The sequence below is a fragment of the Trachemys scripta genome, chromosome 4, assembly GCF_013100865.1.
Source record: "Trachemys scripta elegans isolate TJP31775 chromosome 4, CAS_Tse_1.0, whole genome shotgun sequence".
NCBI classification, from domain to species: domain Eukaryota; kingdom Metazoa; phylum Chordata; order Testudines; family Emydidae; genus Trachemys; species Trachemys scripta.
The window spans coordinates 55,931,559-55,944,323 of NC_048301.1; the positions used below are offsets into that span (position 1 = coordinate 55,931,559).

The 12,765-nt window shown below is 44.5% G+C and overlaps 1 protein-coding gene across 3 annotated transcripts in view; it reads right to left on the minus strand.

Annotated features, from left to right (window-relative positions):
* Positions 1–352: 352 nt before the first annotated feature.
* Positions 353–12,765, minus strand: part of RASGRP1 (RAS guanyl releasing protein 1) — a 73,045-nt gene continuing 60,632 nt past the window's right edge. For all 3 annotated transcript variants that reach the window (XM_034768972.1, XM_034768971.1, XM_034768970.1), the window contains 2 exons: positions 11,611–11,984; positions 353–3,455 (listed from right to left, as the gene is read on the minus strand). In XM_034768972.1, coding sequence (XP_034624863.1) covers positions 3,321–3,455; positions 11,611–11,984 — 509 coding nt within the window. In that variant the 3' untranslated portion in view covers positions 353–3,320. The remainder of the gene's footprint in view (positions 3,456–11,610; positions 11,985–12,765) is intronic.

Genomic DNA, 12,765 nt, shown 5'->3' on the forward strand with positions numbered 1-12,765 from the left:
TTATCTCCTGCAAATGTGAACAAACTTGTTTAAGCGATTGGCTGAACAAGAAGTTGGACTGAGTAGACTCATAGGCTCTAAAGTTTTACATTGTTTTGTTTTTCAATGCAGTTATTTTTTGTACATAATTCTACATTTGTAAGTTTAACTTTCATGATAAAGAGATTGCACTATAGTACTTTTATTAGGTGTATTGAAAAATACTATTTTTATTTTTGCAGTGCAAATATTTTTAATAAAAATAAATATAAAGTGACTACTGTACACTTTGTATTATGTGTTTGTAACTGAAATCAATTTATTGGAAAATTATGGAAAACATCCAAAAATATTTATATAAATAGTATTCCATTATTGTTTAACAGTGCAATTAATCCCGATTAATTTTTTTTAAATTCCTTGACAGCTCGAATTTTTATTTTTTGTGGGCTTGTCTATAGGGAAGTTCAGATTAAGGTTGGATTTAAATTTAAAGTTGTTCTTGATTAACTCCCTGTGTAGATGTTTTTAATCTGGAATAAGAGTGCCTTATTCTGAATTAGCTTAATCTAAAATGGGTTAAGGGAGTTAATCAAGAATAGCTATTCTGCTTTAAATTCACGCTTTACCTTAATCTGAATTTCCCTGGATAGACATGCCCACAGCAAATAAAAATACATCATATTTCTAAGAGTTTGTCATAAGGAGAACCTATCTAGCTGAATTTTACAGTGTTAGATTAAATACCGTATACAGAGCCTATGTCTATTCCTCTCTATTCTTAATTAAATTTACACCCCCTGAAATGTATTTACATTAGAACACCTTTATGCCGGTAGAGCAGTGTAAAGGAACCTTGTAAATGAGCATCAGACTTTTGAAAACTAGACTGTTTGGGAACTCCAGGCAGATCATCCCAGGGAGGTACAGCAACCTTCAGCCTCTAAGATGAGGTAGCGAAAGGAGAGTGTCTGAAACCTCCAGCACTCAGGCTTCTTGGTCAAAAGGGCACAGGCTGGGGAGCTCTCTCCTATAAAGAGTGTTTCTTGCACTATCACAGACATACAGGGATACCAGAACTACAGACAAGAACCTAGTTTCAGAAACAATGGGAGATATTTTTATACCTGTGCAAAAATCAGAAATGCAGTTACGTGACTTGTGGTAGGGCTTGTTCTTTTTCCCAGTTTAGCCAATGGAGGTTTTGCTGTTGATTTCAGTGGGAGCTAGGTACAGCCCCAAATGCCGGTTCCACATGCACAAATTAATAGTCTGTGTCAAAAATCTGACCCACACTGGCATGGATTTTTAGACAAGGCAGTTGAAGAACTTTACAAATGGCCTTAGCAAGCTGATGCTCCAGCCAGTGACCTAGGACCTGAGAGGGAGAATGTGTGCAGAAGAGCAGGTGTAGCAGGGTCCTGAGAGTCAGGCAGGAAATTTAATGGCAGAGCAGAACTTCTTGCTGCTGAGGACTCCTGTTAGAAAGAGACTGTTTGTTTATTGCACCAAATTAACACACATGTAAGGAGGGGGAGGGGAGAGATGGAGGAAGCAGTGAATTTTGAGATGGCATGTTTGGGGAAGGGGATTAATTGCTCAGGGACTGGGGCCAGGAAAAAGTACATGGATTCAATACAGAATGGGGACAGGGCAGGAGGACCCTAAGGGATTCAGGAAACACAAGAGAGACAAAAAGAGATGAAGGCTAGAGGCTCCCTGGTAGTGTGAAGTAGATGCCTCTTTCCCATGCAAGTGGAGAAATACAGACCTTCAGTCCTCCTCCCAAAAAGACAACTGCAGGTAAGGAGCAGGAAGAGGAGATTCTCTGGGGAGGGATGGGTTCACGATGGAGAGACACGTTTGCTGTGGATTCTGGTTGCTTAGCTGAACCGTTAGTGAACTAAACTACCCACAAGAACATAACCTGAAATTCCCCATGATGTACATGCAACTTCTTCCCTTCCCTCTCTTCCTCTCCCCCCACCACCCCCCGCGCCTTCTCAGAATTGTTCCACGGCCACTTTTTTCCGAAATGCTGGCAACCACATAATAATCACATACAAAGTCTGTTTTGTATTTATGCCAACAAATCCTAGCTCATGAGCTCTTGGGGGCAGGGAGTGCCTTCAAGTTATTTGTACAGTGCTTAGCCCACTAGAGTCCTAGTCCTTGGCGGGTACCCTTAGATGTGCCAAAAATAATAAATAATAAATTAAGCTATAGAGGAAGGCTGTCAATGGTGAGGAGCTTTGTACTTCCCCAACTTTGATAGGTTCCATAGTTGGAGGCCATGACAGTTAAATGCTGTCATGGACTGAAAATTCCCCTTCCTTAATTTTAATATTTGTATCTTATGATTAAGTCTTGAAACATAAGAACATATTGCACGCTTATAAATGAAGGACTGAAAGATGGAGAGAAGTTAAAGAAAATAGCCAACATCTTTTCCTCCTGTCAATAAAATCTGTCTTCAACCATTAACCACTGAGCCAGCAGGGCCAGTATCAAGACTATTTGACCTGAATGGTAGCATGGGACATTAAAGTAGAAGCAATACTCCAGTGTGAAATCTCTAGTCTCGTGCTCTGTATGAGGCACTATAATTTTTAGTTTTGCAGGGTTTAAAGTGTGGCCAGCTCAGAAAGCGAGGATTTTAAAGGAACGCTTAATTTTAATCAGTTATAAAAATATTTATATACCACATCTTAGAGCATTAAAAAGGAAAGACTTAAAATCATTTCACTGCTTACTGACAGTTCGTATTTCTAATGTTGGATGATGAAAATCAATGAACTCAGTTGCACTTTCCAGTTCTTAATGCAGCGATGATTGGGACCATGAAATTTCTATCTTATCAAAAATTGCTCAAAAGTCTTAGATTTATCAAATGTTTGTTAGAAAACCTGAATCTGGGCCAAATTTGAGTTGATGGTGTCTGCTTAATTACATACCTTGTTGGAACACTTGTAGGTGGGCACTGGGCACTTGATAGAAACAGTAGCTATTTGTAGAGTCGCATCATCCATATTGGACATGGAAGTTGCTTACTGATGATAAATATAAACTTCAGGGCCTATATCACCCTTCTTGAGAGAGATTCCAGAACGTATTAATTCCCGGGTTCAGAAGATAAATTATTTTAAACTGTCAGAGAAAGGAACACATTTATACATTCAGCAGTATATTGAACAGGCAAAATACGCTGATTCAACAGAGTATATTTCTGTTTAAAATCTTTCAGTCTCTGTTTCCTGTTCACTTGAATACAGCAGCTTTGTCACAGTTCAAAAAGCCCTCTCCTTTTACATTCATCCAGAGGAGAGCTTGTGCCTTGTCAGCTACGCGCAGTCTCTGTGTTGTGTATTATCCAAGACATGATTTCTGCGTTGAATACTGAGAGATTCAATTGTTTTGTGTGCCTGTTTAAGCTGAATCTTTAAAGCTTCATTTTCTGCCTTTAGAATATTTCTTTCCTAAACAAAAACAGAGAATGGCAGGCGTCATATGAATGGTATTAGTTTTTTTAAATCGAGATTTCACCCCTGTTTGCTGGTGCACTTGCTTGATTGGCATCTCACATTTTCCGTGAGAGACTATTTAACTATTCTCCAAATGGTTATTATGCACTGAACAGTAAATGGCATGTTAAACAAAAAAGATCAGTATGAGCCAAATGGCAATTAATTTTCTGTTTGCATCTCTAAAGAATGTATTTGGTTACCTGGTAAATTAACCATTTCATGTTTGGAACCAGTATTTTTCAATATGACTCATGCAGAATATATTTGTTCTAAATGTGTACTGAGCTTTCAACCACCTGGTGCATAGGAGATGCAAAAAAGATGGAGAAGATTTGGGTGGTAGGTCGGAGTCCGTATTTCAAGGATGGGTGGGAGAGGGTTTAGTTTTGGACATTGCTTGGGTTGGTAGGTAGATATAACATGGATTAGTATTTTGATGTTTTTTCACGAAGACTGAAGGCTTCATAGGGCAGCAGGAGGCTGTCTCTTGATTCCACTACCTAGTGTAATGACAGTTTACTAATTGAACCATTTCCTCATTTGCATTAATATGCAAAGGTCCACAAAGTCCTGGCTGACTGCAAACTGAAGTGAGCTTGCTTTATTTTTGCTTGCCTGAGATTTTAGGACAGTGATGCTGATTGGAGTTAAGATTTTAACCATTTCAGTTTTCATTTGAATTGGTCAACTTTTGTGAGAGGAAGGGACCATCTTGTGGTTAAAGCACTGGACAGACATTCAGATCTGGGTTTAATTCCTGGATGTGTCACAGGCTTCCTGCATTACTTTAGGCAAGTCACTTAATAGCACTGTGCCTCAAGTCCTTCTCAGTAAAACGGGGGTAAGCAATGCTTGCTTTCTCCCACCTTTATCTGTCTTTTCAGTTTAGGGCCCGATCCAACTCCCAGGGAAGAATAAGAGTTTTTCCATTGACTTCAATGTGAATTGGATCAGGTAAGCTTGTAAGAAGAGAACTGTTACCTACCTTACAGTAGATGTGGTTCTGCAAGATGCGATGTCTGTGCAGATTTCATTGTTGGTGTGCTTGTGCCCCATGTGCACAAGATCAGACTCTTCTAGCATGTAGTGTGTTGGGGGCTGTACCTGCACCCTAAACATACTCACCCCTCCCTTCCACCATCCCCAGCTAAACATACAACAGGCTGTATGGATCCAACCAGCTCTGCTCCCTCAGTAATTCAGAATCCCAGAGATAAGGACTCCAAAGGAGCAGGGATGAAGAGTGGGTCATGGGATCCACATGGACAAGACTTTGCAAAAAACTACAGTAACTGTATAAGTAACTGTTCTTTCCTCTTTGCGTCCTTGTCCATGTGGATCCCACTGGTGCTGGCTAGCAAGCAGTAATTCTCACAGGACATACTGAGGAGTCTTGTCTAACTAGCTAACTTAGTCAAAAAGAGAACTGAGAACAGCCCTTCCAAATATGGCATCAGCTCTGGCAGCCCAGGGTTATTTTGTGAGTGACGCACCAGTTTCAGAAAATTATTGCTTCTTGACAAAGGGAGGCGTGAGCACCATTTTGTCTCATGAAGAACATTGCAGATGTATTGTCCATCAAGGCTCCTCGGTCAGTGACAACTCCTTGAAAGCCGGCCTGATCACTCAAAACTCCAGGATGTTAATGTGAAGGCAGGCATTGCTTTGGGACCTGATTCACAGTGTCGTAGAAGCATCTGTGACTACTGTTAGTGATGGGCATAAAGTCTGAAATGGATCTCCTCTCCTCGTGCTGGGGTTCATCCACCATTTGAGAAAGTCCACAATATAGCACTGTGATAAGAGTCCGTGGGGTATCTAGAAGGCTGCGACACAATTCTGAGCCAGGACTGCAGTGGACATATGCAAAATCTGGCAAGAAGCACCACATACATGCATGAAGCAAGATGACCTAGTAGCTTTAAGTAAAACCTTATTGATGTGGTTGGTTCGAGATCTTAAAGCCTCATCAATTTGGGAATGGAAGAGATCAGGCTCCTTGAATAGTATACTGGACCTCTTTCAGGATTCCTGATGGCTGGAGCCAGAATGCTTTGTTATTGCTGTGGCCAGGAATCGAACAGGTGCATTGGATGCAGCTTGGTGAGAGGTCTTGGCCACTATTGACCTTTTGCTTCACCGCCTTCAGTTCTATTATTTGGTCTCGAGAGAGATCGAGAAAGGAAGAACCTTATCCCTGCCTGTTATGTTTGGCAAGTAATAAGTTGCAAGGATACTGAGGAATATGGTTTTCTACCAAATAAGTCCAACCTCTATAGATCATTTTCCTTGGGACTGGACCGACTCAGGGCTGGTTGTTAGGACTTTTCTAATATTGCTGAGACCACAAGAGAGCCCAGAGTAGGGTGAGAAATGACATTCATATCCCTTTTGCAGGTACTTGGTAACTCCTCTAAGCCCTCAGAGATAGGAGGAGTTGAGGCCAGTGTCTGCCATGAGTCCTTTGCTGGCTCTAAGATGCCTTCACTGACAGGCATGGCCATTCTAGCTATCATCTGGGAATGGAGAATGCAGGAGCGCTTTGGTGGCTTTTCTTGGCGCACTGAAAGCGATAACTCAAGTATTGGCTATTCTCTCAAGCAGGTCTTGAAATGCCCTAAAACAAAAATCTTCAAACTGTGGGGCATGCCCCCCTGGTGGGCATGGAGGAATGTTCGGGTGGGAGGGAGGGGAGCGGCAATGGCAGGTGGCTCTGGCCAGCCCCTCACAGCAGGGCTCAGGGAGGAAGCCCCACCCCGACTCTTTTTTTTTTTTTCTTTTTTCTATTTTTGTCTGTATTGGGGATGGGGCACAACCAAAAATTTGAACTCCAAAGAAGGGGGGGAGGGGCTCAGCTCAAAAAATTAGAAAACCACTGCTCTAAAATCAGCTGCAGGCAGGATCAGTATGGGGGTGACTGCCTCAGCAGGAGATGGTAATGAATGAGCAGCAGGTTGTTTTATCATTTCATCTACCAGATCTCTGGAGGAATCCTCCTCTTCATATTCAGGCCCTGACTCTTTGACTTTGTGGCTGTGTCTACACTGATAGCAGTGTGTGGCGTACGGGCACCACACGTGTAGCTACATACTGCAGGGAACAACTCCAGCAGCTCCTGCCTTTCCCCACTGTCTCCCCTGCCAGAGCCTTTCCTTGCTGCAGTGAAAGGCTCCAACAACAGGGAGCCTCACTGCAGTGAGAAAAGGCTCCAAGGGTGCCTCTTCCCCCACCCCCTGCCAGAACCTTTCCCTGCTGCCGGAGGCTCTCACCGTGGCAGGGAAAGACTCCAGCAGCAGGGAGGTAGCAGGACGTTACATTGCTAAAAATAGCAGCGTGTAGACATTGGAGGCACTGCTTGGGTGTAAAGAGCCGTGTAGAGTATCTATCCTGGGGGTTCCTGCGAGTAGGGCACTCTACTGGCCTAAGCCATGTCTCGCTGGACATGTAGTGTCCGTACTCTCCATGCCACCATATGTATAGATGTATCTGTGGTGTGTGGGTGACGCTGCCTTTTGCATGGAAGTTGATCTTGGTCTTTTTCTAGCTGAAGGTACAGGAGAGTGGGACGGACCTAGAGGTATGAGAGACTGGACCCCAGTATGCCCAATAAAGCCAGGAAGGGAAGAAAAACTGAGAAGGAGAAGTAGTGTTCCAAAGTCTTTCAACCATGTAATGGGGGAATGTGCCTTTCCTTAAGGGAAACTGGGGTGATATCCCTATACTTCGGCTCTTAAGAGCATGGGAATGCTCCTTAGCAGAAGCTGGGTGGAGGTAGGAGGATGGGGAACATGAGGAATAAGTCGGGTCTGTAGAAAGTGCTGATAGGATCAGCACTGAGGAGGAGGGTTCCAGTGCTTAATTTGTAATGAAAGAGGTGCCACGGCTCAGCCCCAGAAAGCCCTGACGTAAATTAAGCACTGGCTGAGTGGCCGGAGAGCAGCAGCAGCTGGCCTGGCGCCCAGCTCTGAAGGCAACGCCGCCACCAGCAGCAGGGCAGAAGGAAGGATGGCATGGTTTGGTGTGTTGCCACCCTTACTTCTGCGCTGCTGCTGGTGGTGGCGCTGCCTTCAGAGCTGGGTGGCTGGAGAGTGGCAGCAGCTGGCTGGAGCCCAGAGGTGCCGGGGCTATGAACAGCCAAGCCTAGAGGTGCCAGGCTGAGCCCCAGCACAAATTAAGCACTGGAGGGTTCCCTGAGGGCAGGGAACAGGATGGCTAACTGAGCCTTGTACCAGAGAGTAAAAGGTCTTGTGGTATTGAGAGAGACTCCAGCATCTGAGGATTCTATCATTGCTGAGGCAGTCAATACTGCTGTTGAAGCTGAAGCGGCCTCCCCTTGTCCTGAGGGAGATGGTGAGCTTGTCAGGGTCACTTTTTTGAGCTGATCTATGTTCTTGGCCTTAGAGTTATCAGAGTCACAGGGCTCCAGGCTCCTCTTAAATGCATTTGCTCTATTCCGTTCCAGGGAAGAGAATGGCAGTGTCATCTGGCCCTGGGTCATGTCTTGGATCTACCATGTCTGGTGGTGTCACTATCTGGGTCCTGAACTGGAGCTGTGTGCACTACCAGGATGACGTCCCAAGGATGGCACTGATCTTGAGGCTTTTTCTTGGTACCACCAGGAGCTGGAGCTTGGGGAGTACAGTCTCCAAAGCACTGTGGGAGTGCGACGTCTGGCTCTGGGGATGTTATTTTGGGTCCAGGGAAGGTCTCTCAGGATCTGAGGTACCCCTCATGGACTGTTATTACAGCTACAGTTTTAGGTGAGATTCTTTCAGTTTTCTGGTCTGAGTAGACAAGGATGTGCACATTGAACAATAATTGAGAATATATGATTCCACCAAGCACACAAGACATCTGCGGTGGGTCATCAGCTAAGTATGTGGGGGCGAGGGTAGGAATCAGCCTGTTGTAGAAAGGGTAGAACTCGAGTGCTGAGGGTTTGGAGTCTATCATAGGGGTGATAAGGCACAAATATCTAAGAACATTCCCTGAGACAAAAGGGGAATGGAAAGCTGCCAAATGGGCAGAAAAACTATTAACTAATAATCTATATCTATATATGCAATTATTAACAAAAACCTATCAGACTAGTTGCAAGTGAAAGGAGGACGCCACAGTTCCCACCTTACTGCCCATACTGAGTTTTTGTGGCCATTTATGCCTTAGGATTGTGGGGGCACAAGCACGTACTGGGCACAGGTGTGGCCCCAATGGACACTGCTTACCAGAAAGTTTGAAACTCATTTTCATGGAACACATGTGCACCAATAACAGCGGGATCCACACAGACAAGGATTTGAAGAACTGTTTCTTACTATGTGTTTTGTACAGTGCTTAGAACAGGGGTTGTCAACCTTTCAGAAGTGGTGTGCCGAGTCTTCACTTATTCACTTTAACTTAAGGTTTCGCGTGCCAGTAATACATTTTAATGCCTTTTTAGATGGTCTCTCTCTCTAAGTCTATATTATGTAACTAAACTATTGTTGTATGTAAAGTAAACAAGGTTTTCAAAATGTTTAAGAAGCGTCATTTAAAATTAAATTAAAATGCTGATCTTACGTCGCCAGCCCGCTGCTGGCCTGGGGTTCCGTTCACTTAGTTCGGCAGCGGGCTGAGTGGGGCCTGCGGCCGGGACCCCGGCTGGCAAGGGGCCAGCAGCTGGGACCCCAGACAGGCAGCGGGCTGAGTGGGGCCGGCGGCCAGGACCCCAGCCTGGCAGTGGGCTGAGCTGCCGGCCCCGCTCAGCCCGCTGCCGGTCTGGGGTCCCGGCCCTGCCCATATAGTGGGTACTTACCTTTCCCTGGTTTGAGCCCATTCTCTTCCTCTCTCTCTGCACTGAGCTGAGGATGGGAGTGCACTGAGCACAGGGCTGGGGGTGAAGGAGCAGGTTGGGGTGCAGGGTCTGGCCAGGAGCTAGAATGAGGGAGGGGGCTCAGGGTTGGGGCAAGAGGTTTGGGTGTGGAGCGCTTACCTGGGACAGCTCCCATTTGGTGTGAGGGGTGCAGAACCTCCTGTTTGGTGCTCAGGGTGGGGATGTGGGGGGGTGCAAGAGTCAGGGCATGGGGTGTGTGGGGGCTGGGGATGTGTGGGGGCTGCAGGAGTCAGAATGGGGGCTGGAGGTGTGTGAGGGGGTGCAGGAGTCAGGGTGTGGGATGGCTGGGTATGTGGGGGGGGGTGCAGAAGTCAGGGCAGAGGGCTGTGGGGGGGGGAAGGGTGCAGGGTCAGGGCAGAAGGCTGGGTGTGTGGGGGTGGGGAGTCAGGGCAGAGGGCTGGGGTGCTCTGCTCATGGGGGTGCTCCCAGCTCCCTGCCATGAGCAGCTCACGGCAGGGGGCTGGAGGGGATATGCCCCGATTCCACCACTTTCCCCAAGACCCTGTCCCTACCTCTTCTCTGCCTCCTCCCCGGAGCAGTGAGCACGCTGCAGCTCTGCTTCTCCCTCTCCCCATCACAAGGGCGATCTGCTGATCGGCACAGGGAAGGAGAGGAGGAGGGGCAGGAAAGCACCACGCTGGGGGAAGAAGTGGGGGAGGGGGAGCTTGGCTGCCAGCAAGACCAACCTCCTGCCCCCGCAGGAGAGAGCGGTGGGCAGGGGGGCTGAGTGGGGCTGGGACCCCGGCAGGCGATAGGCATCAGCGTGCCATTAAAAATTGTCTCGTGTGCCGTAGGTTGACGACACCTGGCTTAGAACAATGCCCCAATCTAGGTTCGGGCTTCTATGTAGTTATTTTACAATTGTTAATATTGTAAATAGATTTTACAGTTCCTCATTGCTGATTGTCTGGTTTGTCCATTTTACTCTATTGAATGCTTTTCATTTCTATAAAGTTCTTTTTTTCTCTCTTTCATTAGTCCTCATCTATCTCTCTTCTGGTTTTATTCTCGGCTGCTATCTGTGCCGTGCTATTCTTTTCTCTTATTTACATTTCTTTGGGGGTATTTTTTTCTTAATTTTTACCCTCACAATCGTGTGCTTGTCATTCCCTTCCAGCTTTCTTATTTCTATTAGCCTTCTTGTTTTCTCCATAGCTGACTAGCCCACACATTCAATGTCTTTCTTTCTGTATATTCACTTCAGTTTCATTGGTTCCAGCCTCATGTTCTCCAGTGTCATCTCTTTCTTTCTTTGACCACTCAAATAGACCTTTCCAGGTGGTAAATGCAAAAAACTGTGTTAATGCAACTTCTACACAGTAAAAATCAGAATCAGGAAAGTGTAATATTTCAACAGCAAAGAGAACTTGGCCATATTGTCCTTCCAATCAATTTTATGATGTGCACATATTGGAACATAAACTGTTATACACTTGCCTGTTCTTTTAAATAGAAAAATGGGACTAGAATGCTAAATTTTGTTCTGCAGAGTTAAGGTTATTTATGGAAGCTTTAGCTTCTGTATTTCTTGAGTTTTTATAATTAACTGTATCACCTTGAAGTTGCATTCAGAGTTTTTTGTGGGGAAGGCTTTAACTTCCTATGGATTTTTTTTTTTAGAAATGCAAAAAGAGAAACAAATTATAATATTTAATGATCCCATTTAGATTTTGAAGTTCACATCTTTCTCATGGTAAAGTCTGGTTTTGTTAGTGCTATTGTTTAGCTAGAGAGAGTTTTGGGCAAGGCACGGTTAACCTGGCATGAGCATAGTGGCTTACAGTTTAATGGCAACACCATCACTGTGGAAACTAATTTGCAAACTATTGCCCAGTCTGGAGTGTCCCTAAAATTGATGACTAGATTTATAGGGTAAAATCCTGGCTCCAGTGACTTCAATGAGGCCAGGATTTCACCTATGGATTTTAAGGCTGAAAGGGATCATTGTGATCATTTAATCTGACTTCCTGCATAACCAAGGCCTAATGATTTCTGCATCAAGCCCAATAGCTTACGCTTGATCTAGTGCATATCTTTTAGAAATATATCCAATCTTGATTTAAAGTTTTCAAGGGATGGAGACTCTACAAATATCCATTATTAATTGTTCCAGTAGTTAATTACCCTGGCAGTGCAAAGGGCCCTTGAAGTGACAGTAGATTGTTAAATCAACTTTAAGACCTCTTTACTGTGCCACTGTAGTATAAAGGAGAATGTGGTCCATTGTGTAAGTACCTGCTCCACTTCCTGGTATGAGGGTTTATAGATGTGCTGCTCATCCTTTCGTTTCTGACTTGAGTCTTTGTTTTCCCATTTTACATAAGCCTTTTTGCGGCTTAGAACTGGGCTTGGGCATGGGGATGGTGTTGCGGGCTGAAGATAAATATTTTCCGATGGCATCCCATGCTCCTTCTCTATCTGCCTACTGGGTACAGCGCTATTTGTCAGTGCTGGCTCAGTCTGTGTGCTCTTGTCAAGAACAGCTGGCTTCACTCTCACTGAGATTTTTTGGGACGAGACACCCATAAGCATAATTGTTCGGTCCTTGCTCTCTTCATTGTGTTCAGCCACTTCTTCATTAGGAAATGTAAATGGTCCTTCCTCCTGCCCTACAGAACAGAAACAATGAACTGAGTTAATGGGAGACCTGCATTGGGAAGGAAGATATATAGCCATAGTCATTCAGGGTGCCTTTTTAAAACAATGTACTATGCAATATTTAATCTGAAATGGTGTTTATATTCACATCTCTCTGAATTTGGTCTAGTAGCACAGGCTCTTAAACTTTTTCCAGAGTGTGGACACCTCCCCTCTGATTCACAATCCCATAAAATCCCTGCAGCCACTGCAACAATTACTTACATGGAAAAGTATTATTAGGAAAGTATTACTGTAAATTTAGCTGTCTTTAAGAAGTGTAAAACTGAAAGGGATCTCAATATGTCATCTAGCCCTCTCCCCTGCACTCAAGGCAGGACTAAGTAATAATTAGACCATTCCTGACAGGTGTTTGTCTAACTTGTTCTTAAAAACCTCCTATGATGGAGATTCCACAACCTCCATAGGCAATTTGTTCCAGTGCTTACCCACCCTGACAGTTAGGAAGTTTCTCCTAATATCCAACCTAACCCTCCCTTGCTGCAATTTAAGCCAACTGCTTCTTGTCCTATCCTCAGAGGTTAACGAGAACAATTTTTCACTCTCCTCCTTGTAACAACCTTTTATGTATTATGAATGAAAATGAAATAATACAGACTAGAGAACTTCCTCCTAATAATTCCTACAGCAGAACTTTTAGAAAAATATCCAATCTTGATTTTAAATTTACCCCTGATGGAGAATGGTAAGTTGTTCCAATGGTTAATTACTCTCACTATTAAAAGTGTACAC